Consider the following 24,799-nt stretch of genomic DNA (forward strand, 5'->3'; position numbering starts at 1 on the left):
TGACACAGAAGGACACAGGTACCAAGGTGTGGCAGGTAGATTGGGTAAGAGAAGGAAAGCTGACATGCTCACAGGACCAGGTCAAGTAGGGTAAATGTCATCTAACAAGCTATCAAGTTTCTAAGAAGTGGTTAGCTTTCAAACTAGCAATTCCAAAAACCAAACAATGAGGAATCCGGTGGTCTCCACCGGCAGAGGCCTCTGGCCTTACCTGATAAAGCTTTTGAAAGCGGCTGACTGGGGGTTGATGCAAAGCGGCACTCTGTTCCCCTTCTGCTGCTCCAGGATGAACTGGTGAATGATCTCTGTGGAAGACAGAGACAGGCTCAAGGAGACGAACGCAACACACTCTTTACAGTTACACTGAGTTTCACAGTAAGCTTTTTAAATGAGGTTGACATATTGTATCATACAGTATTTACTGCTTGTTTGAAATTAGGTAAAGATCTATTTCGAAGTGTGGATCTTCACTTAGAAATAACCCGGGTTTGTATTTTGAAATCCTGTGGTAAAATGGTAGTCTGATTCAGAGGGGTTGGGTTAAATGCAGAAGACACATTTCAGTTGAATGCATTGTCCAACTGACTAGGTATCCCCCTTTCCCTTTTAGTTGCATTACAATGATCTACTGATTACTTAGCTTCATTGGGATTCATTAAAACAAGCTTTGTTGCCTAGCTACGACTTAGGACCAGGTAAATAGTTGAAATAAGTACCAGACAGGAAGGAAGAGGAAAGGGAGATGTAGGATGAGGGAGGAGGATGAGAGAGGAAGGCCAGGTTTATTTCGACCATCCACCAGAGTAAGCCTGCGTTTAGAAGACATCCTCACTAATACCTGCTGACAGAACAGGCCACCACTGATCTGGCTCTCCCCGCAGAGAGAGAGAGAGGAGGGAGGGAGGGTGAGGAAGAGAGGCCGAGAGAGAACAAACATCTAAACGAGAGGGAGTGCTTCTAGGGATGTGACTAAAGGCGTCAGCAAGCTTCAGTTTAACTGGCGCCTAGCCGAACTCTGCAAGCGTACCGAACGAGTGTGCTCGCATACTCCCTTAAAAGACCTTTGCTTGAAAAACTAGAAAAAATAGGCAATAGTACTGTTTGTCCATTTAGAGACGCCGTAGCCAGTATACACTTCCTCAGAAGAGTCAGTATTAATGTAGGATAACTCAAGAAATCTGTCATTCATTTTGACGTTTTTGCAGAGGAGATTTTAGTCGTGCAATTTTACATCTAACTAAGATGTTTGGTGCAGTATTTCTCAATTAAAAGATATGCATCAAAACAAGTCTTCTCTCATTGTATGACAACAAAGACTTTTGAAGAATCCCTACTGTTGACCAATCACTGACAAAGGGGCGTAGACTTCGGCTACAGACTTATGTTGTCATAATATATGCACAAACTCTTCCGAACTGTTTCGGCTGGGAAGAATGAGGACGCCTTAACATACAGAGGCATGATCTGCACATGGTCTCAGGGCTGATTGGATTAAATTAGGACCTCAGGTGTCTGTAAAGCTGCCTGTTTCACAATAATTGTGGTACGAGGCTAAGTTGGGATAAGACTTTCACCATGTAAGCAATGGATGAATGTCTATTTATCACCCATTGAACCCATTAGCTTTAGCTAAAGCTGCCTCTCTTTGCAAACCCAGTGGAAAAACATAACCTGGTAACATGAAGGAAATAACAGTGGATGAGCTAGATAGGCCTAAAACAGAGGATAAAACATTAAAAACAAAACTTGAAAGGGCTAATTCCCACAGCAAAACTCTGCCCTCTGCTGGTTGGTGGACAGACTCACCTTTGACCTGTCTGACGGAGGTCAGATTCTTCTCGAAGCCATCGTCGAACTTGGGCGTGGTGACGGGCTCGAAGTCGCTGGTGTAGACGCGGCCAGAGGAGGTGGTGTAGCAGCACTTACACATGCATGTGTGGTACCTCAGTCTGCCCTCGTCCAGGTAGGGGTGGGCCAGGGCATCCTTCGCTGAGATCCGCTTTGACTGGGGGAGGGCCAAACACACTCTTATGTACACAGACTACACACACTGATGGAATACATACAGGACTATGAAATCCCTCCAAATCAAATGGTCTGTTTAATAAAGCGTTTGCAGTCTCTCATAAACAACAGACTACTGCACATTTTGAGGACACCCCACATTAAAACTAGACCTTGGAATCAAATCAAATCAGCCTCAACTGAATAACCAACTGATTAGTCAGCAATATCCCACTGACAGGTGCCAGACTTTGAAACGAAGGGGGAGAAAAACTGCCCTCTGGTCTGGATAAAGATGTCCGAAAAGAAAGGTCTGCTTATTTCCACATTACAGATATCCATATGACAACCCTGTATTCAGTAGGCCTCGATAACTCAATGTTTTTGGCCCCCATTATTACCATGTGTCAGACTCCTACTAATCTGTTAGTGACAGAGCTTCATCTTATTTCCCCAAGCAGTCAGAAGACGCCAGTAAACACCACCGTGTGTGATCTGTCAACACTAGCTTCTAGTAGGGTTTCTACACACACACACACACACACACACACACACACACACACACACACACACACACACACACACACACACAGTATGCAACATAAGGTATACTCGTACGTTTTAGGAAAATAATTATTCAGTCAGAAAGCCAAAAAGCTGCTTCAGTCTAAGTAGGAGCCAAAACTCTTGAGTATTTTTTTTTTTTTACATCTCTTCATATGGTGTCCAATCTGCTGGCCATTTAGCCACACACCCACACACACACACACACACACACACACACACACACACACACACACACACACACACACACACACACACACACACACACACACACACACACACACACACACAACTCACCGGATCGAACACAAGCATCCTGCACAGGAGGTGGACAGCTTCGTGGGTGGCCTGGCTGGACAGGGTGTACAGGACAGGAAGGGATGGCTGCAGAGACAGGAAATGTCATACAGTCAGTCAAATAGTCACACGGACAGTCAACTTAACCAAATAAAGCTTTTTCAATGCTGGCCTTGTTTTTATTACATTGGGATTTTAAGAACTGTGAAAACATCTTGGATAATGATATCATGAATTGTACATTCAACATGACAGTTTTGACACTCAGAAGAAGCATCTACCTGGTAGTACAGTTTTTGTACAGCACCAAAAATAATGACGTGATGTTGTGACAACGGGAAAAAGTCAAGGGCTACTGCGTGCATATTGCAATGTGGATTCAATTGAATTGAGTCCTAGATCTTATCTGTGGCATCAAAGCCAGCCACAGCCAATGATTTTACAAATCTCTCCTTCACTTCCACACGTCTTTCACGCTGCCGCCAAAGGGATCCTTCAAATGATAGCCGTGTGCTTATCTACGAGGAGGTGGGCCCAGAAGAACAATGAGCAAGTTATTTTTACACTCTAATTATATTCCCTGCCCCCATCCATCCCTTGCTCTGTCTCTCTCTCTCTCGTTCTCTCTCTCTCTATCAAACTCAACAAAGTTGATTGAAAAAGCACACCGTTAATCGCTTGTTTTCCCTGATTAGGTTTTGCCGGTGTGAGCAGATGCAAGCCCCGACTGGTGATTCACGCTCATCAGGATATGACTTTCTGTCACTCACACATTATTCCCTCCGCTGTGTTTCACACAGCACAATCACCAAGGAGAGGAGAGGGGGACGAGAGCAGAGGAGAGGAGAGGGGGAGGAGAGGGAGGAGAGGGAGAAGAGAGCAGAGGAGAGGGGGAGGAGAGGAGAGGAGGTGGAGTGGGAGAAGAGAGCAGAGGAGAGGGGGAAAAGAGATGCTGAGGAGAGGGGAAGGAGAAGAGAGCAGAGGAGACTGTGCTTTGTGTGTGTGTGTGTTACATCAGTGTGTGTGTGTGTTGCCATGGTGGCAGTGTGATGGGGCACGGTGCTGGGCTGAGAGAGAGAGATAGAGAGAGGGAGAAAGAGCGTTGCGGTGCACAGTAGTATTAGTAGGCATTAGCCAGGGATTAGCAGGGGATGGAGTTCCAGACAGATGAAGGGGGAGGAGGGCAGGAGAGAGAGGGAGGTGAGGCTGGACTAGACCCCTGTCCCGGCCCCATGATGCCACCCGGGACACAGCCAAATTAAACAAATGATGACTCAGGAAGAGAGGCTGACTGGTGACATAATGGCCATGGTGCTGTTTCAGACTAGACATCACTCAGAAACTCACACTGTCAAACACTGTGAAGGAAGAGACTGTCTGAGAGCAGCTGAAGGTTCTCTTTAAAGACAACACAGATGCGGTAATAACAGCAGCTAATCTCCGTCTCTAGCCGGAGAACAGAGGCATCTCCTCTCAAACTAGGACAAGTGGTCAACCAGCCCACTCCAAACCCCTCAGACTAAGCAAAAGGGGGTACATTGCCTGGTGTGTGTGCACTGTGCAGCCATCAGCAGTAGTTCTGGTAACTGGGTTGAGGGAGTATTTCAACATTGAATTTTGGAGCTTTTCCCTGCATGGCAATTGACTGGACAGCTAGAGTGGTGATGTGATGTCACAGTGCCTCAAGGCCTTGTTGTTGTAAGCAGCCTGAGCCAGGTCAGGGCTTTCTCTTAGCTAGCCAGAGTAGTCAGAGTTGTTCTCTCTCAGCTAGCCAGAGCCAGGTCAGGGCTTTCTCTTAGCTAGCCAGAGTAGTCAGAGTTGTTCTCTCTCAGCTAGCCTGAGCCAGGTCAGGGCTTTCTCTTAGCTAGCCAGAGTAGTCAGAGTTGTTCTCTCTCAGCTAGCCAGAGCCAGGTCAGGGCTTTCTTTCTCTCAGCTTCTCAAGAAGCACAGAGCCACGGGCTAGAGAGGTGTATTTACAGGGCTTGGTTCTATCTCCTAACAGGCTATCTATTTATCTCTCTCCTAACATGATTTCTGTCTATCTATCTATCTGTCTCCTAACATGCCATCTATCTTTAAAAAAAAAAAAAAGTCATTTAGCAGACGCTCTTATCCAGAGCGACTTACAGTATTGAATTTCATTTTTTTTTAAAAAATTGTACTGGCCCCCTGTGGGAATCGAACCCACAACCCTGGCATTGCACACACCATGCTGGCGTTGCAAACACCATGCTCTACCAACTGAGCATATCTATCTATCTATCTATCTATCTATCTATCTATCTATCTATCTATCTATCTATCTATCTATCTATCTATCTATCTATCTATTCAATTCAATTCAAGGGGCTTTATTGGCATGGGAAACATGTGTTAACATTGCCAAAGCAAGTGAGGTAGATAATATACAAAAGTGAAATAAACAATAAAAATGAACAGTAAACATTACACATACAGAGGTTTTCTATCTATCTATCTATCTATCTATCTATCTATCTATCTATCTATCTATCTATCTATCTATCTATCTATCTATCTATCTATCTATCTATCTATCTATCTATCTATCTATCTATCTATCTATCTATCTATCTATCTATCTACAGTCGAAGTCGGAAGTTCACATACACCTTAGCCAAATACATTTAAACTCAGTTTTTCACAATTCCTGACACTTAATCCTAGAAAAAAATTCCCTGTCTTCGTTCAGTTAGGATCACCGCTTTATTTTAAGAATGTGAAATGTCAGAATAATAGTAGAGAGAATGATTTATTTCAGCTTGTATTTCATTCATCACATTCCCAGTGGGTCAGAAGTTTACATACACTCAATTAGTATTTGGTAGCATTGCATTTAAATTGTTTAACTCGGGTCAAACATTTCGGGTAGCCTTCCACAAGCTTCCCACAATAAGTTGGGTGAATTTTGGCCCATTCCTCCTGACAGAGGAATTACTATTACTAGCCTGTTCAACCTCTCTTTCGTGTCGTCTGAGATTCCCAAAGATTGGAAAGCAGCTGCGGTCATCCCCCTCTTCAAAGGGGGGGACACTCTTGACCCAAACTGCTACAGACCTATATCTATCCTACCCTGCCTTTCTAAGGTCTTCGAAAGCCAAGTTAACAAACAGATCACCGAACATTTCGAATCCCACCGTACCTTCTCCGCTATGCAATCTGGTTTCAGAGCTGGTCATGGGTGCACCTCAGCCACGCTCAAGGTTCTAAACGATATCTTAACCGCCATCGATAAGAAACAATACTGTGCAGCCGTATTCATTGACCTGGCCAAGGCTTTCGACTCTGTCAATCACCACATCCTCATCGGCAGACTCAACAGCCTTGGTTTCTCAAATGATTGCCTCGCCTGGTTCACCAACTACTTCTCCGACAGAGTTCAGTGTGTCAAATCTGAGGGCCTGTTGTCCGGGCCTCTGGCAGTCTCTATGGGGGTGCCACAGGGTTCAATTCTCGGGCCGACTCTTTTCTCTGTATATATCAATGATGTCGCTCTTGCTGCTTGTGAGTCTCTGATCCACCTCTACGCAGATGACACCATTCTGAATACTTCTGGCCCTTCTTTGGACACTGTGTTAACAACCCTCCAGACGAGCTTCAATGCCATACAACTCTCCTTCCGTGGCCTCCAACTGCTCTTAAATACAAGTAAAACTAAATGCATGCTCTTCAACCGATCGCTGCCTGCACCTGCCCACCCGTCCAGCATCACTACTCTGGACGGTTCTGACTCAGAATATGTGGACAACTACAAATACCTAGGTGTCTGGTTAGACTGTAAACTCTCCTTCCAGACTCACATAAAACATCTCCAATCCAAAGTTAAATCTAGAATTGGCTTCCTATTTCGCAACAAGGCATCCTTCACTCATGCTGCCAAACATACCCTCATAAAACGGACCATCTTACTGATCCTCGACTTTGGTGATATCATTTACAAAATAGCCTCCAACACCCTACTCAACAAATTGGATGCAGTCTATCACAGTGCCATCCGTTTTGTCACCAAAGCCCCATATACTACCCACCACTGCGACCTGTACGCTCTCGTTGGCTGGCCCTCGCTTCATACTCGTCGCCAAACCCACTGGCTCCAGGTCATCTACAAGACCCTCCTAGGTAAAGTCCCGCCTTATCTCTGCTCGCTAGTCACCATAGCTGCACCCACCCGTAGCACCCGTTCCAGCAAGTATCTCACTTGTCACCCCCAAAGCCAATTCCTCCTTTGGCCGCCTCTCCTTCCAGTTCTCTGCTGCCAATGACTGGAACGAACTACAAAAATCTCTGAAACTGGAAACACTTATCTCCCTCACTAGCTTTAAGCACCAGCTGTCAGAGCAGCTCACAGATCACCGCACCTGTACATAGCCCATCTATAAATAGTCCAAACAACTACCTCTTCCCCTCCTGTATTTATTTATTTTGCTCCTTTGCACCCCAGTATTTCTACTTTGCACACTCATCTACTGTCAAATCTACCATTCCAGTGTTTTAATTGCTATATTGTATTTACTTCGCCACCATGGCCTATTTATTGCCTTTACCTCCCTTATCTCACCTCATTTGCTCACATTGTATATAGACATATTTTTCTACTGTATTATTGACTGTATGTTTGTTTTACTCCATGTCTAACTCTGTGTTGTTATATGTGTCGAACTGCTTTGCTTTATCTTGGCCAGGTCGCAGTTGTAAATGAGAACTTGTTCTCAACTTGCCTACCTGGTTAAATAAAGGTGAAATAAAAATAAAATAAAAAATAAACAGAGCTGGTGTAACTGAGTCAGGTTTGTAGACCTCGTTGTTCGCACAATCCTTTTCAGTTCTGCCCACAAATTTTCTAAAGGATTGAGGTCAGGGCTTTGTGATGGCCACTCCAATACCTTGACTTTGTTGTCCTTAAGCCATTTTGCCGCAACTTTGGAAGTATGCTTGGGGTCATTGTCCATTTGGAAGACCCATTTGCGACCAAGCTTTAACTTCCTGACTGATGTCTTGAGATGTTGCTTCAAAATATACACATAATTTTCCTCCCTCATGATGCCATCTATTTTGTGAAGTGCACCAGTCCCTCCTGCAGCAAAGCACCCCCACAACATGATGCTGCCAACCCTGTGCTTCACGGTTGGGATGGTGTTCTTTGGCTTGCAAGCCTCCCCCTTTTTCCTCCAAACATAATGATGGTCATTATGGCCAAACAGTTCTATTTTTGTTTCATCAGACCAGAGGACATTTTTCCAAAAGGTACGATCTTTGTCCCCATGTGCAGTTGCAAACCGTAGTCTGGCTTTTTTACGGCGGTTTTAGAGGAGTGGCTTCTTCCCTGCTGAGCGGCCTTTCAGGTTATGTCGATATAGGACTCGTTTTACTGTGGATATAGATACTTATGTACCTGTTTCCTCCAGCAACTTCACAAGGTCCTTTGCTGTTGTTCTGGGATTGACTTGCACTTTTTGCACCAAAGTACGTTCATCTCTACGAGACAGAACGCATCTCCTTCCTGAGCGGTATGACGGCTGTGTGGTCTCATGGTGTTTATACTTGCATACTATTGTTTGTACAGATGCACGTGGTACCTTCAGGTGTTTGGAAATTGCTCCCAAGGATGAACCAGACTTGTGGAGGTCTACAATTTTTTTTCTTCTGATGTCTTGGCTGATTTCTTTGGATTTTCCCATGATGTCAAGCAAAGGGGCACTGAGTTTGAAGGTAGGCCTTGAAATACATCCACAGGTACACCTCCAATTGACTCAAATGATGTTAATTAGCCTATCAGAAGCTTCTAAAGCCATGATATCATTTTCTGGAATTTTCCAAGCTGTTAAAAGGGACAGTCAACTTAGTGTATGAACATTTCTGACCCACTGGAATTGTGATACAGTGAATTATAAGTGAAATAATGTGTCTGTAAAGATTTTTTGGAAAAATTACTTGTGTCATGCACAAAGTAGATGTCCTAAGCGACTTGCCAAAATTACAGTTTGTTAACAAGAAATTTGTGGAGTGGTAGAAAAACAAGTTTTAATGACTTCAACCTAAGTGTATGTAAACTTCCGACTTATCTTATCTCCTAACAGGCTATCTATGTATCTCCTTACTGGGTATGTATCTCCTTTTCAAGGTATCTATCTATCTCCCACACATTGTGTAGTGTTGATCTCTCCATGAAAGATGATTGATTATGTCACAGTGAACAAAGCAAGTGGTTCATAAGATAGCTGAGGCGATCAACCTGTCGAGGTTTATATAACAATGTAATATCCCTGTCATAAACATTTTACAACCTGCTAGTGCAACCCTGAAATGATGATCACTACTGTACTACACAGTAATGTAAGGGCATGAACTATGCCTGATCAAACAACTTGCATTTTTACAGAACAACTTGCTACTGACTCAAGGGTTTAATCATTCAATATGTCCCCATTAGACTGCACAGCGCAGAGTTCTGCATGTTTCAGTTCGACAAAGGAACCCACAGCCCAGACAGACACAAAGCCACAGTGTTAGGGGAGCAGTAAGCCAACGCTCCCGTTCTGATGTACGAGAAGAGCAAGAGAGAGGTTACAGGTTGGTTTGGCGCTGTTCTCTTTTCTAGCCATAACTCTGGGGACTTTACTCAGCGGGACACAGATGAGCTTCCTGTGTGGTGAAACCCATGTGACCCCCCCTGCATTCCATCCCCGCCTCAACTGCCCCAACACACAAACAACACACACTATGCCCAAAGACAGTACAGTATGAAGATAGGCTAAAACTGTTTCTTCATGAGAAATCCCTGATCACACGTCGTCGGGTCTAACAGTCGTCTAGCGCCAAACTGCGCATGGGCACACCGTCAAATCAAAGTTGTTTTAACGAAAATGAAAATGTGTCAGTTTGTCACTTTCACGAGGTTGGAGTAATAAAGATGTTCAACTACGTAACACATTGGCTCGAATCTAGGTTGTGCCTTTAACAACTCAGGAGAAAAAAATTCACTTCTCTCATTGACTTCTAAAACCCCAAACCCTGGCCTGGTCTGTTTCACAAGCGTTCCCGGAAGTCTCGCAATGTTGCATTTCTGGATCTAGAAACTATGCTATGATATTCTATGGCCTTCTTTACACTGTGACAAATATTTGTCACTAAATGAGCGTGGTGATCTTTCAACAAACATTGCTCACTGTGTTGATACATACAGATACTTGACATTCAAAGTGACAGACACAAAAGGTACACACAGTGTTGCCTAAACTTTTCACAACACTTGATGCTTCATTTTGCATGTGTCTAAATGACTGAAGCATGTAACAAACTTTTTAAGGCCAAATACCAGAGTACATGTGACTAGGGCAGTTATGGTGACCTTATTAACGCCACACTGGCGGTCATGAGTCATGACTTCAGTCAAATTCCATGTAATTGTTTAGTCACGGCAACTAGTCTTCTCCAAAACAAATTTCACACATATATTATTTAGTTTCTGTAAAGACAAGATTAAATTAAGAATAGTCTGATGGGTGACAATATTATCACTTGTGAATGATGTATTATCACTTGTGAATGATGTATTATCACTTGTGAATGATGTATTAACACGATGCCCAACGTGTGCAGTAAGGCAAGAAACAGCGCATGCCTTCTTTTGCTACACACCTCATGCAGCCAAACCCATAGGCCTATATACACTGCTCAAAAAAATAAAGGGAACACTTAAACAACACAATGTAACTCCAAGTCAATCACACTTCTGTGAAATCAAACTGTCCACTTAGGAAGCAACACTGATTGACAATAAATTTCACATGCTGTTGTGCAAATGGAATAGGCAACAGGTGGAAATTATAGGCAATTAGCAAGACACCCCCAATAAAGGAGTGGTTCTGCAGGTGGTGACCACAGACCACTTCTCAGTTCCTATGCTTCCTGGCTAATGTTTTGGTCCATTTTGAATGCTGGCGGTGCTTTCACTCTAGTGGTAGCATGAGACGGAGTCTACAACCCACACAAGTGTATCAGGTAGTGCAGCTCATCCAGGATGGCACATCAATGCGAGCTGTGGCAAGAAGGTTTGCTGTGTCTGTCAGCGTAGTGTCCAGAGCATGGAGGCGCTACCAGGAGACAGGCCAATACATCAGGAGACGTGGAGGAGGCCGTAGGAGGGCAACAACCCAGCAGCAGGACCGCTACCTCCGCCTTTGCGCAAGGAGGAGCAGGAGAAGCACTGCCAGAGCCCTGCAAAATGACCTACAGCAGGCCACAAATGTGCATGTGTCTGCTCAAACGGTCAGAAACAGACTCCATGAGGGTGGTATGAGGGCCCGACGTCCACAGGTGGGGGTTGTGCCTACAGCCCAACACCGTGCAGGCCGTTTGGCATTTGCCAGAGAACACCAAGATTGGCAAATTCGCCACTGGTGCCCTGTGCTCTTCACAGATGAAAGCAGGTTCACACTGAGCACATGTGACAGACCTGACAGAGTCTGGAGACGCCGTGGAGAACGTTCTGCTGCCTGCAACATCCTCCAGCATGACCGGTTTGGCGGTGGGTCAGTCATGGTGTGGGGTGGCATTTCTTTGGGGGGCCGCACAGCCCTCCATGTGCTCGCCAGAGGTAGCCTGACTGCCATTAGGTACCGAGATGAGATCCTCAGACCCCTTGTGAGACCATATGCTGGTGCGGTTGGCCCTGGGTTCCTCCTAATGCAAGATAATGCTAGACCTCATGTGGCTGGAGTGTGTCAGCAGGTCCTACAAGAGGAAGGCATTGATGCTATGGACTGGCCCGCCCGTTCCCCAGACCTGAATCCAATTGAGCACATCTGGGACATCATGTCTCGCTCCATCCACCACGTTGCACCACAGACTGTCCAGGAGTTGGCAGATGCTTTAGTCCAGGTCTGGGAGGAGATCCCTCAGGAGACCATCCGCCACCTCAACAGGAGCATGCCCAGGCGTTGTAGGGAGGTCATACAGGCACGTGGAGGCCACACACACTACTGAGCCTCATTTTGACTTGTTTTAAGGACATTACATCAAAGTTGGATCAGCCTGTAGTGTGGTTTTCCACTTTAATTTTGAGTGTTACTCCATATCCAGACCTCCATGGGTTGATAAATTGGATTTCCATTGATTATTTTTGTGTGATTTTGTTGTCAGCACATTCAACTATGTAAAGAAAAAAGTATTTAATAAGATTATTTCTTTCATTCAGATCTAGGATGTGTTGTTTAAGTGTTCCCTTTATTTTTTTGAGCAGTATATTTTGCTAAGGTTTCTATCACAACTAAAGCGGCCAAATAACTTCTTAAAATTAAGCACATTAATCTGCTTTACATACAGAAGGCGGCGCGTGAGTTTCAAGTTTGGGGAAGATAACTTTCACCATAAAAATGCACCTTTTGTAACGCTTGTCGTAAGTGGTAGTTGAAGTGGACCAAGGCGCAGCGTGGTAAGTGTTCATGATTTATTTATTCATAAACACACTCAAACAAAATAACAAAAGCGAAAACGCACAGTTCTGTCAGGCACAGATGCTAAACCAAAAACAACCTCCCACAAACAAAGGAAGAAAACAGGCTACCTAAGTGTGATTCCCAATCAGAGACAACGATAGACAGCTGCCTCTGATGGGGAACCACACTCGCCCAAAAACAAAGAAACAGAAAACATAGATTTTCCCACCCGAGTCACACCCTGACCTAACCAAACATAGAGAATAATAGGGATCTCTATGGTCAGGGCGTGACACCTTTATAATAAAGCACTACATGCATAATTCACATTTGCGGTCACTTTTGAGAATGGTGTTTTCCCACAAATTGATTGCATTTTGGAACATATATAGCCTACTGCCGTGTGTGCATTGCTGCACTTATAATGTGAAGAAATAGCCTAATAGTTCATCAACTTTTTAAGCTAAATGTTCTGGTCTGTTGCATCAGCCTCATTTGTCATGTCCTGACCAGTAAAATGGGTTATTTGTCATTGTAGTTTGGTCAGGGCATGGCAGGGTGTGTTTGGTTTGTGTGTTTCGGGGTTTTTGGGTTATGTTCTAGATGATCTATTTTCTATGTGTTTATCTAGTTTTACTATTTCTATGTTGGGGTTTTGGTAGGACCTCCAATTAGAGAAAGCTGGTTGTCGTTGCCGGAGAGGTCCTGGATGGCAGGCAGCTTAGCCCCAGCGATGTGCTGGGCCGTACGCACTACCCTCTGTAGTGCCTTGCGGTCGGAGGCCGAGGAATTGCCGTACCAGGCAGGGATGCAACCAGTCAGGATGCTCTAGATGTTGCAGCTGTAGACACATGCCAAATCTTTTTCGTTTCCTGAGGTGGAATAGGCTTTTTCGTGCTCTCTTCACGACTGTCTTGGTGTGTTTGGACCATTCTAGTTTGTTGGTTATGTGGACACCAAGGAACTTGAAGCTCTCAACCTGCTCCACTACAGCCCCGTCAATGAGAATGGGGGTGTGCTCGGTCCTCCTTTTCCTGTAGTCCACAACCATCTCCTTAGTCTTGGTTACGTTGAGGGATAGGTTGTTATTCTGGCATCACCTGGCCAGGTCTCTGACCTCCTCCCTATAGACTGTCTCGTTGTTGTCGGTGATCAGGCCTACCGCTGTTGTGTCATCTGCAAACTTATTGATGGTGTTGGAGTCGTGCCTGGCCATGCAGTCGTGGGTGAACAGGGAGTACAGGAGGGGACTGAGCACACCCCTGGGGGGCTCCAGTGTTGAGGATCAGCGTGGCAGATGTGTTGCTACCTACCCTCACTACCTGGGGGTGGCCCGTCAGGAAGTCCAGGATCCAGTTGCAGAGGGAGGTGTTTAGTCCCAGGGTCCTTAGCTTAGTGATGAGCTTTGAGGGTACTATGGTGTTGAACGCTGAGCTGTAGTCAATGAATAGCATTCTCACATAAGTGTTCCTTTTGTCCAGGTGGGAAAGGGCAGTGTGGAGTGCAATAGAGATTGTATCATCTGTGGATCTGTTTGGGCGGTATGCAAATTAGAGTGGGGCTAGGGTTTCTGGGATAATGGTGTTGATTTGAGCCATTACCAGCCTTTCAAAGCACTTCATGGCTACGGATGTGAGTGCTACGGGTCTGTAGTCATTTAGGCAGGTTGCCTTTGTGTTCTTGGGCACAGGGACTATGGTGGTCTGCTTGAAACATGTTGGTATTACAGACTCAATCAGGGACATGTTGAAAATGTCAGTGAAGACACCTGCCAGGTGGTCAGCACATGCCCGGAGCACACGTCCTGGTAATCCGTCTGGCCCCGCAGCCTTGTGTATGTTGACCTGTTTAAAGGTCTTACTCACGTCGGCTACGGACAGCGTGATCACACGGTCGTCTGGAACAGCTGATGCTCTCATGCATGCTTCAGTGTTGCTTGCCTCGAAGCGAGCATAGAAGTGATTTAGCTCGTCTGGTAGGCGCGTGTCACTGGGCAGCTCGTGGCTGTGCTTCTCTTTGTAGTCTGTAATAGTTTGCAAGCCCTGCCACATAAGATGAGTGTCGGAGCCGGTGTAGTATGATTCAATCTTAGCCCTGTATTGACGCTTTGCCTGTTTGATCGTTCGTCGCAGGGCATAGCAGGATTTCTTGTAAGCTTCTGGGTTAGTGTCCCGCACCTTGAAAGCGGCAGCTCTACCCTTTAGCTCAGTGCGAATGTTGCCTGTAATCCATGGCTTCTGGTTGGGGTATGTACGTACAGTCACTGTGGGGACGACGTCCTCGATGCACTTATTGATAAAGCCAGTGACTGATGTGGTGTACTCCTCAATGCCATCGGAAGAATCCCGGAACATGTTCCAGTCTGTGATAGCAAAACAGTCCTGTAGTTTAGCATCTGCTTCATCTGACCACTTTTTTATAGACCGAGTCACTGGTGCTTCTTGCTTTAATTTTTGCTTGTAAGCAGGAATCAGGAGGATAGAGTTGTGGTCGGATTTACCAAATGGAGGGAGAGCTTTCTACGCGTCTCTGTGTGGAGTACAGGTGATCTAGAATTTTTTGCCCTCTGGTTGCACATTTAACATGTTGATAGAAATTTGGTAGAACTGATTTGAGTTTCCCTGCATTAAAGTCTCCGGCCACTAGGAGCGCCGCCTGTGAGTGAGTGGTTTCCTGTTTGCTTATTTCCTTATAATGCTGACTGAGTGCGGTCTTAGTGCCAGCATCTGTCTTTTATGTGACTTTTTTTAAAATCCTCATTAGAGTCACATCATGCAGAACGTATAAATAAAGTTTGTATCACAAGTAAAGCTGCATAAATAACTCCAATTGAAGCATATAGGAGGAACTATGTCTTTATTAACCGCTCTATATCCTTTCTATCTTATTCAGCTATGTTCAATTGTATTCTTCATACTATTAAATAATGCCACAGAATTCTAAGCAAATCTTTCTTGCTAAATGAACTAGTGTAGCCCACAGCCATATGGCATAGCCAGATCAGAGCCTAACATAATGTCAGAGTATGCTATTCTGTTCTTCTGAAATAGACTACATTTTCATCATATCATGTTTCTTCAGACCCGTCTAAAATAATGGATTTATTGTGATGTAGGCTGTATTAAAAGGATTTATTAGACTTTTTAAAATGTAGATGTTCCAAAGGTCTGCATCAGTGGCTTGTAGGCTGTGTGTGGAAGCCAGGAGATGCTAAATGTCTTTATGTTAATTAACGGTTAATTACATTGAGACCGGCAGTTATTTGCTTGACAATCACCGGCTGATGAAATGTAATGAACGCCACAGCCCTACATGTGACATTCTTCTAAGATACAAATATTTGTTTCCGTCTCGACATGCACTTTGGGCTGCAAAACATTGTATGAAATGTGCTTTACAAATAATGTATATAATTATTAGTATTATTATTAAAATAAAAGGGAACATCAGGTCTGACCTAACCCTGCCGAGTTAGGCCTTACACCGGGGCCAACCGGGGCGAGCTGCCTGCCTCTCCCACCCCCACCCTCCAACATCATCCATCTCTCTCCACCCTCATCCCCCCCGCCCAGAGTAAGACAAACAAGCTGTACATCACTCTGCCAGACAATAACAAAGCCTACCCAGGACACAGCCTCAGCGCCAGGTACAACAGGGCACTGTGAAAGGAAGAGTTGCACCTGGGGGATTTATGGTGGTGTGGACAAGTAGATGTGTTTACTCATGCAAAACCGCTACTAATGCTAACTAGCTACAGTAGCCTCCTGGAGCTAAGAGGAGGTAAGACTGGTGAAGGATGAGCCAATGAACATGCAGGTAATTACTAGAACAAACTAGCAGAGACGAGAGTTCCAACACAACTAGCGTGTCAACGCCATGTCAGACTGTTCTGTACAAAGATGTGGAAGAAGGGGAAGACAGGTTTATTTGGATTGTGTGTGTGTGAGGCTAAGTGATGTGTGCTCCAGCAGCATAGTGAAGCGTACGAGTAGCAGCCTCTGGTAACTACTCTACCCAGACAGACAGCTCAGGTGACAACAGATTGGCAGTGAGGCTTCCTGTTTCGGCAGAAAAGGCTGCACTTAGCTTCGCCGTGGTTCGAGGGTAGAGCAAAGTGGTTGAGGTGTGCGTGCGTGTGTGTTTGTGTGTGAGAGAGAGAGTGAAAGATAGGGAGTGATGCATACACAGAGTGTGTGCGTGCGTGTGGAGAGAGGGGGTGCTTAGCAGCTTTCAAGCCCTTCTCTGATTTCTAAACTCATTTGGCTTGGGGTATTGACCTGCCTAAGCCTCCATAGCAGGGTAGGTGGGGGCTAGCTTCCGAACGCTGGCTACAGTAGAGACCAATAGCTTTCATTTCACTAGCCATTCTCACATTGATTTATTTAAGAAGCACAGAGAGAACAAGCACCCTGATGTGTTCTATTTCCCCTCAAAACATGGTTATTTTATTAGACTATACGAGAACAATCATTAGTAAAGAATCTAAGGTCCGCATTCATTCAAGTTCACTATACATCTCATATGGCTGGACCAGTTATTGCCGTCTTTTCCTGGATGAGTCAGGGTGCATCACAGGACTCTGAAGTGGTGTCCTCTTCTCGTTTCCTCTCTCCCTCATCTGCAGCTTGCTCTAAAGTGATATGGTGGATAACTACCTGGAATTTGCTCTCGCCTGTCCTGTTCTCTCACACCAATACAGATGAAAGAGATCAGTTGAGGACAGGAGAGGAAGCTCCATTAGAGTAGTGAGAAGGAGAGGAAGCTACATTAGAGTAGTGAGAAGGAGAGGAGAGAGCTACATTTGAGTTGTGAGAAGGAGAGGAGAGGATCTACATTAGAGTTAAAAAATATATATATTTCACCTTTATTTAACCTGGTAAGCTGGTTGAGAACAAGTTCTCATTTACAACTGTGACCTGGCCAAGATAAAGCAAAGCAGTGCGACAGAAACAACAAGTGTACAGTCAGTAACACAATAGAAAAAAAGAAAGTCTATATACAGTGTGTGCAAATGGCATGAGGAGGTAAGGCAATAAATAGGCCATAGTAGCAAAGTAATTACAATTTAGCAGATTAACACGAGTGATAGATGAGCAGATGATGATGAGCAGATGATGGTGTGTAAGTAGTGATACTGGTGTGCAAAAGAGCAGCAAAGTAAATAAAAACAATATGGGGATGAGGTAGGTAGATTGGGTGGGCTATTTACAGATGGACTATGTACAGCTGCAGCGATCGGTTAGCTGCTCAGATAGCTGATGTTTAAATTTAGTGAGGGAAATGTAACTGGAAGGAAAGGCGGCCAAAGGAGGTGTTGGCTTTGGGCATGACCAGTGAGATATACCTGCTGGAGCGCGTGCTACGGATGAGAAGGAGAGGAGAGGAAGCGACATTAGAGTAGTGAGAAGGAGAGGAGAGGAACCTACATTAGAGTAGTGACAAGGAGAGGAGAGGAAGCTACATTAGAGTAGTTAGAGGGAGAGGAAGCTACATTAGAGTAGTGAGAAGAAGAGGAGAGGAAGCTACATTAGAGTAGTGAGAGGGAGAGGTGAGGAAGCTACATTAGAGTAGTGAGAGGGAGAGGAAGCTACATTAGAATAGTGACAAGGAGAGGAGAGGAAGCTACATTAGAGTAGTGTCAAGGAGAGGAGAGGAAGCTACATCAGAGTAGTGACAAGGAGAGGAGAGGAAGCTACATCAGAGTAGTGACAAGGAGAGGAGAGGAAGCTACATTAGAGTAGTGAGAAGGAGAGGAGAGAGCTACATTAGAGTAGTGACAAGGAGAGGAGAGGAAGCTACATTAGAGTAGTTAGAGGGAGAGGAAGCTACATTAGAGTAGTGACAAGGAGAGGAGAGGAAGCTACATTAGAGTAGTGAGAGGGAGAGGAGAGGAAGCTACATTAGAGTAGTGACAAGGAGAGGAGAGGAAGCGACATTAGAGTAGTGAGAGGGAGAGGAAGCTACATTAGAGTAGTGAGAGGGAGAGGAAGCTACATTAGAGTAGTGACAAGGAGAGGAGAGGAAGCTACATTAGAGTAGTGACAAGGAGAGGAGAGGAAGCTACATTAGAGTAGTGAGAAGGAGAGGAGAGGAAGCTACATCAGAGTAGTGACAAGGAGAGGAGAGGAAGCTACATCAGAGTAGTGTCAAGGAGAGGAGAGGAAGCTACATCAGAGTAGTGTCAAGGAGAGGAGAGGAAGCTACATTAGAGTAGTGATAAGGAGAGGAGAGAGCTACATCAGAGTAGTGACAAGGAGAGGAGAGGAAGCTACATCAGAGTAGTGACAAGGAGAGGAGAGGAAGCTACATTAGAGTAGTGTCATGACTGTCCTGATCAGGTCAGGGTACAGGAGACCACCACCCTACAGATTATCTCCCAAAACCCCAACAGAGGAGGAGAGATCTAGGGGTCTGAAGATGTGGGGGTTTTATGACCCCTTACGCCCATAATAAACCTTAGGCCACAGAGAAATTCCTTTGTCCTCACAATGGAGAACTGGCCTCAGAACATTAAACATGCAATAAAGGGACTTTGGAACAATGGTTTCCGTCAGCCACTATGGTGGTCATGACGAGAGGTGGAACATGAAAATGTATGTAACTTTTGTATTGTTATTAAAGGTTAAGAGATGACGTTATTATGAAAACATTGTACCTTTAAGAGTTTTCCCAGTATATGCCTGATGTTTATACATTGTACGTTGTGTGGAAAAAATCCAAATCAAAGAGAATGTTTTGGTAAGGATGAAATGTGAAGTTAGTGTCTAAAATTGGATTTTAGTCAAATCTAGGCCTTGTCCCTTAACTTGGTACGCCCAGAGAATTGCCCTAAAGGCGGTTACGCCCACTTCTGACCCGAGGGTATAAGACAGGAGAGTGAAGAATTAACATATGAGACTAAGTGACCCCAAGCTGCAGCGAAGGTCTAACAAAGTCAACGAACCCCAAAACGAAACACAAGGTTGAAGACAAAGAAATCTTTTTCTACACGAGCTACGGACGAGTAGCTGTGTCTAAGCGGGTGAATTCAAGCCGAACCACCTAGCCTCCACTCTCCATTGAATCGTGGTATCTACACCGTTCGAGCCCTAAGCTGTGAGCTCTGAGCTACAGAGCTGTCTGTCCTCAGAAGACCCCTTTCAGATCAAGGGCGAGGAATCAGACCACTAAGCCAAGAAGGACACTGACATCGTGAGTACAACCAGAGAGTTGCGCCGGAGAAGTGCGTCATTGAGAAGCCTAAACGACCCACGCGGAGCTTCCCACCTGAGACCTCCAACACGTAATTACATCATTATATTCTGACCCATAAGAGCGGCAGTTCGGGGCAAGGCTAGGTTTAAATAAGCATGGCTGACAAATGAACCCAAATGTATATTTCTCTCGTGTACTTTCTTTGTTTCTCTCTCTTAAATCCCCATTTTGGGTAACACGCGCCATAGTGTGTTGGCCCGTTATACTAAGTCCTAATCAATAGCCTAGACTGTGTTTTGTGTATGTGTATTTTTATCATCATTTTAGCTTGCTAGTAAATAAATAATCAACTAAGATTGGTGTGGTAAACTCATTGGTGTAGCCCGGGTTCGTGCAGATTCCCGGATTATGCGACGTTCAGACATGAGACAAGAGGTTGATTAATTTAGCGACTGTTGTAAAATCGATATTCTGATATCCTTTGAGTTAATTTGGGAAATAGAAACGCAGTCAAAATAATTTTCCCATGGTGCCCCAGGTTAATGAGTTAATAATTGCTTGATTCATTGCTTAATTAATTTAATCACGCAATTATAAACCGTTAATCATTCGATGAGCAACAGTCGTCACATTAACTAATACAACGTCACGACAGTAGTGACAAGGAGAGGAAGCTACATTAGAGTAGTGACAAGGAGAGGAGAGAGCTACATCAGAGTAGTGAGAAGGAGAGGAGAGAGCTACATTAGAGTAGTGACAAGGAGAGGAGAGAGCTACATTAGAGTAGTGACAAGGAGAGGAGAGGAAGCTACATTAGAGTAGTGACAAGGAGAGGAAGCTACATTAGAGTAGTGACAAGGAGAGGAGAGAGCTACATCAGAGTAGTGAGAAGGAGAGGAGAGGAAGCTACAGAGTAGTGAGAAGGAGAGGAAGCTACATCAGAGTAGTGAGAAGGAGAGGAGAGGAAGCTACATTAGAGTAGTGAGAGGGAGAGGAGAGGAAGCTACATTAGAGTAGTGAGAAGGAGAGGAGAGGAAGCTACATTAGAGTAGTGAGAAGGAGAGGAAGCTACATTAGAGTAGTGAGAGGGAGAGGAAGCTACATCAGAGTAGTGAGAAGGTGAGGAGAGAGCTACATCAGAGTAGTGACAAGGAGAGGAGAGAGCTACATTAGAGTAGTGAGAAGGAGAGGAGAGGAAGCTAGATTAGAGTAGTGACAAGGAGAGGAAGCTACATTAGAGTAGTGAGAAGGAGAGGAGAGAGCTACATTAGAGTAGTGAGAAGGAGAGGAGAGAGCTACTTCAGAGTAGTGAGAAGGAGAGGAAGCTACATTAGGTTAGTGCAGTGGTTTTTATAGTCCCGTACCCCTTCAACCTCCAACCTCTAGTACCAGGGTCAGCGCACTCTCAAATGTTGTTTAAGCCATCACTGTAAGCCTGCCACACACACTATACAATATATTTATTAAACATAAGAATGAGTGTTTTTGTTTAAACCCGGCTCGTGGGAAGTAACTTTGCTCTTTATATAGCTATCTTACATATTAAACCTTATTTGTTCATCAAAAATAGTGAATAACTCACCATAGGTTAATGAGAAGGGTGTGCTTGAAAGGATGCACATAACCCTGCAATGTTGGGTTGTATTAGAGAGAGTCTCAGTCTTAAATCATTTCCCACACACAGTCTGTGCCTGTATTTAGTTTTCATGCTAGTGAGGGCCGAGAATCAACTCTCACATTGGTACGTTTTTGCAAAGGGTGTCTTAACAGCGCAATTTGCCAAGGCAGGATACTCTGAGCACAGCCCATTCCAGAAATCTGTCAGTGGCTTCTGATTAAATTACATTTTCACAGAACTGCTTGTTGCAATTTCGATGAGGCTCTCTTGTTCAGATATCGGTAAGTGGACTGGAGGCAGGGATAACGAATCCAGTTGTTGTGTCATCCGTTTCGGGAAAGTACCTGTGTAATTGCGCACCCAACTCACTCAGGTGCTTCGCTATATCACATTTGACATTGTCCGTAAGCTTGAGTTCATTTGCACACTAAAATCATACAGTGATGGAAAGACCTGTGTGTTGTCCTTGTTAACCTGTTGGGGATAGGGGGCAGTATTTGCACGGCTGGATAAAAAACGTACCCGATTTAATCTGGTTACTACTCCTGCCCAGTAACTAGAATATGCATATAATTATTGACTTTGGATAGAAAACACCCTAAAGTTTCTAAAACTGTTTGAATGGTGTCTGTGAGTATAACAGAACTCCTATGGCAGGCCAAAACCTGAGAAGATTTCAAGCAGGAAGTGGCCTGTCTGAGAAGTAGTGTTTCATCTTGGCTCTTTTTATTGAAGACTCAGGATCTGTGCAATAACGTGACACTTCCTACGTCTTCCATAGGGTCTCAGAGCCCGGGAAAACGTTGAACGATATCAAGGCAGGCTCTGGCTGAAACACTTTATCGCTTTTGGCAAGTGGCCACTCAGAGTACTATGGGCTTAGGCGCGTGCCCGCTTCGACCGAATGGTTTCTTTTCCTTTGTCTGTTTATCTAAACGCAGATTCCCGGTCGGAATATTATCGCTTTTTTATGAGAAAAATTGCATAAAAATAGATTTTAAACAGCGGTTGACATGCTTCGAAGTACGGTAATGGAATATTTAGAATTCTTTTGTCACGAATTGCGCCATGCTCGTCACCCTTATTTAGCCTTTAGGATAGTGTCTAGAACGCACAAACAAAACGCCGCTGTTTGGATATAACGATGGATTATTTTGGACCAAACCAACATTTGTTATTGAAGTAGAAGTCCTGGGAGTGCATTCTGACGAAGACAACAAAGGTAAGAACATTTTTCTTATAGTAAATCTGACTTTGATGAGTGCTAAACCTGCTGGGTGTCTAAATAGCTAGCCCTGTGATGCCGGGCTATCTACTGAGAATATTGCAAAATGTGCTTTCACCGAAAAGCTATTTTAAAATCGGACATATCGAGTGCATAGAGGAGTTCTGTATCTATAATTCTTAAAATAATTGTTATGCTTTTTGTGAACCTTTATCGTGAGTAATTTAGTAAATTCACCGGCAGTGTTCGGTGGGAATGCTAGTCACATGCTAGTCACATGCTAATGTAAAAAGCTGGTTTTTGATATAAATATGAACTTGATTGAACAAAACATGCATGTATTGTATAACATAATGTCCTAGGGTTGTCATCTGATGAAGATCATCAAAGGTTAGTGCTACATTTAGCTGTGGTTTGGGTTTATGTGACATTATATGCTAGCTTGAAAAATGGGTGTCTGATTATTTCTGGCTTGGTACTCTGCTGACATAATCTAAAGTTTTGCTTTCGTTGTAAAGCCTTTTTGAAATCGGACAGTGTGGTTAGATTAAGGAGAGTCTTGTCTTTAAAATGGTGTAAAATAGTCATATTTTTGAAAAATTGAAGTAATAGCATATCTAAGGATTTGAATAACGCGCCACAGGATTCAACTGGCTGTTGAGTAGGTGCGACGCAAGCGTCCCACCTAGCCCATAGAGGTTAATGCAGACAGAGAAAAGCTCCAACTTCTTAATCATAGCCTCAATTTTGTCCCACCAATTTAATATAGTTGCGGAGAGTCCCTGTAATCCTAGATTCAGATATTCATTAAAATTATGGTGAGTAATGAAAACTTTAAGCTCGTCTATCAATTTAAAAAAAAAAACGGGTCAATACTTTGCCCCTTGATAACCAGCGCACTTCTGTATGCTGTAAAAGCATTACATGGTCGCTGCTCATATCATTGCATAGTGCAGAAAATACACGAGAGTTCAGGGGCCTTGCTTTAACAAAGTTAATCATTTTCACTGTAGTGTCCAAAACGTCTTTCAAGCTGTCAGGCATTCCCTTGGCAGCAAGAGCCTCTCGGTGGATGCTGCAGTGTACCAGGAGCAACTGTGGCGTCAGGAGCAACTGCTTGAACGAGCGTTACCACTCCACTATGTCTCCCTGTCATGGCTTTTGCGCCATCAGTACAGATACCAACATGAGCAGAAGCTATGTTTGGCTACATACGGACCGTTAGTGGAATTCCCGCAAGAGAGTAACGGTTAATGTGATTGGATGTTCATTATTTGACTAGGCTACCTGTATTTGACATTGTGTTGTTATTTCGCTGAACACTAGATGGTTTAATGTTAATTTTTGGCAGTGAAACGATGCTACTCAGGCGAAGAAAAAAAACTCACCCAAATGTATAGCCCCGTTGGAAAATATAAATGGAAGGTTTGAAAATGTAAAGAAAATAAAATGTAAAAAATAAATAAAATAAATCAAATTTTTATTTGGCGTACCCCTGACGGCATTCCGCGTATCCCCCAGTTTGAAAATACATGGGTTAGTGAGAAGGAGAGGAGAGAAGAGGAAGCTACATTAGGTTAGTGAGAAGCAGCCCAAGTGCCTGTACTCCTCTGTGGACGTTCTCGCCGTTTGTGAGAATAAGCAGATGTACTGAGGTCCATGTAAACCTTGTCTTTAAAAGCTGCACTCAGTCTGCCTACCCTCCTCCTCTCTCCATGTTTCCCTCCTATCTTTTCTCCCTCCTTCCGTCCCAAGCTCCAACACCCCAGACCCACATTGTGTAAAAATGAACCCCTTCTCCCCTCTTCCAAGCTTTGGGGCTCTTTGGTCAAGCTCTCCTCTCACCCTCTCCTCTCTCCTGTGCCCTAACCTCCCTCTTATCCTCCTCTCGCAGGTCCTTCACCCCCTCCCAGAGGGAAATGAAAGGGGGATGATAGGAGGGCAGGGGCTCTCTGTGATGCTTCATTCTCCCCACCTTCACAAAGACCTTGTCCTCTCACATGAATAAGCAGCTCCCCCAACTCTCCAAATAACTTCCAAGTGTGTGTTGACCTCTGGCTGCATCTTGTAATCTTTGATCTTGCATCTGAAGGAACAGCTAAAATCAGGGCATTTGAAGAGATTGTATGTACTGAATGTGGTCAACGTGTGAATACCCATCCACAGATAGATGCAATTGGTCAATGAATAGCCACCCTGCAGGTGGAGCATTGCTGGTCGTGAGTGCTCTGGCAATTCCCAGCGCTAATGGTTAGAGGGGAGGGGGGTGTAAGGTGAACAGCCACCCTGCAGGTAGAGGACCAGCACGGTTGGAGGGGAGAGGGGGTGTAAGATGAACAGCCACCCTGCAGGTAGAGGACCAGCATGGTTGGAGGGGAGGGGGGGGTGTAAGATGAACAGCCACCCTGCAGGTAGAGGACCAGCATGGTTGGTGGGGTTGGG

The 24,799-nt window shown here is 44.5% G+C and overlaps 1 protein-coding gene across 1 annotated transcript in view; it reads right to left on the reverse strand.

The window, feature by feature from the left end:
* The window catches only part of LOC106581270 (serine/threonine-protein kinase NLK), a 236,084-nt gene that overhangs the window by 3,835 nt on the left and 207,450 nt on the right, over positions 1 to 24,799 (reverse strand). Inside the window, exons 8-10 of the mRNA XM_014163226.3 lie at positions 2,866 to 2,952; positions 1,807 to 2,005; positions 212 to 305 (exon numbers count right to left, since the gene is read on the reverse strand). Of these exons, the coding sequence (XP_014018701.1) occupies positions 212 to 305; positions 1,807 to 2,005; positions 2,866 to 2,952 (380 nt within the window). The remainder of the gene's footprint in view (positions 1 to 211; positions 306 to 1,806; positions 2,006 to 2,865; positions 2,953 to 24,799) is intronic.

This window comes from Salmo salar, chromosome 20 (genome assembly GCF_965601325.2).
Source record: "Salmo salar chromosome 20, fSalSal1, whole genome shotgun sequence".
NCBI classification, from domain to species: domain Eukaryota; kingdom Metazoa; phylum Chordata; class Actinopteri; order Salmoniformes; family Salmonidae; genus Salmo; species Salmo salar.